Source organism: Sinocyclocheilus rhinocerous, unplaced genomic scaffold (assembly GCF_001515625.1).
Source record: "Sinocyclocheilus rhinocerous isolate Xijiao unplaced genomic scaffold, SAMN03320098_v1.1 C35715297, whole genome shotgun sequence".
Taxonomy (NCBI): Eukaryota; Metazoa; Chordata; class Actinopteri; order Cypriniformes; family Cyprinidae; genus Sinocyclocheilus; species Sinocyclocheilus rhinocerous.
The window spans coordinates 1-596 of record NW_015760989.1 but is presented as its reverse complement, the minus strand read 5'-3'; the positions used below and the strand labels follow the sequence as shown (position 1 = coordinate 596).

Sequence of the window (596 nt, the reverse complement as noted above, 5' to 3'; positions counted from 1 at the left end):
TGTGCTGAAGGGTGTCCACAGCCAGAGGAAGAAGAAGATCAGGACTACCCCAACCTTCCACCGGCCCAAGACCCTGCGTCTGAGGAGGCAGCCTAAGTACCCTAGGAAGAGCGCTCCACGCAGAAACAAGTGAGTCTTACTCTTTTGTACTATCTCTAAAATAAAGAGTGCATTTGTTTCTTGTTGAATTATGGTTTACAAATTTCAGGTAGTCTTGAAATTGGGCATTTTCATTTTAGGATGCAAATGATGGGAATTGCGATCAAAGTATGAAATGATCTGATTACAATTTTTTAAAACACTGATGCATCCTCATTTCAGCATTGAGATGTAGTTGAAACTAAAGCATAAATAAAATGCTTCGAACTTGCATGAGTTTAAAATGGACATGTTCTGGCAGGCTGGACCATTATGCCATCATCAAGTTCCCCCTGACCACTGAGTCAGCCATGAAGAAGATAGAGGACAACAACACTCTGGTGTTCATTGTTGATGTCAAGACTAACAAGCATCAGATTAAACACGCTGTCAAGAAACTGTACGACATCGATGTGGCTAAAGTCAACACACTGATCAGGTAGAACTTTGTTTATTCA

General features: G+C 41.1%; 1 protein-coding gene across 1 annotated transcript; it reads left to right on the top strand.

Annotated features, from left to right (window-relative positions):
- Positions 1 to 4: 4 nt before the first annotated feature.
- LOC107735056 (60S ribosomal protein L23a-like) lies at positions 5 to 588 on the top strand (the record flags this gene model as incomplete). Its single annotated transcript, XM_016546871.1, has 2 exons — positions 5 to 129; positions 401 to 588. Coding segments are annotated over 2 exons (306 nt in total), but the record flags the coding sequence as incomplete, so codon positions are not given.
- Positions 589 to 596: the final 8 nt, after the last annotated feature.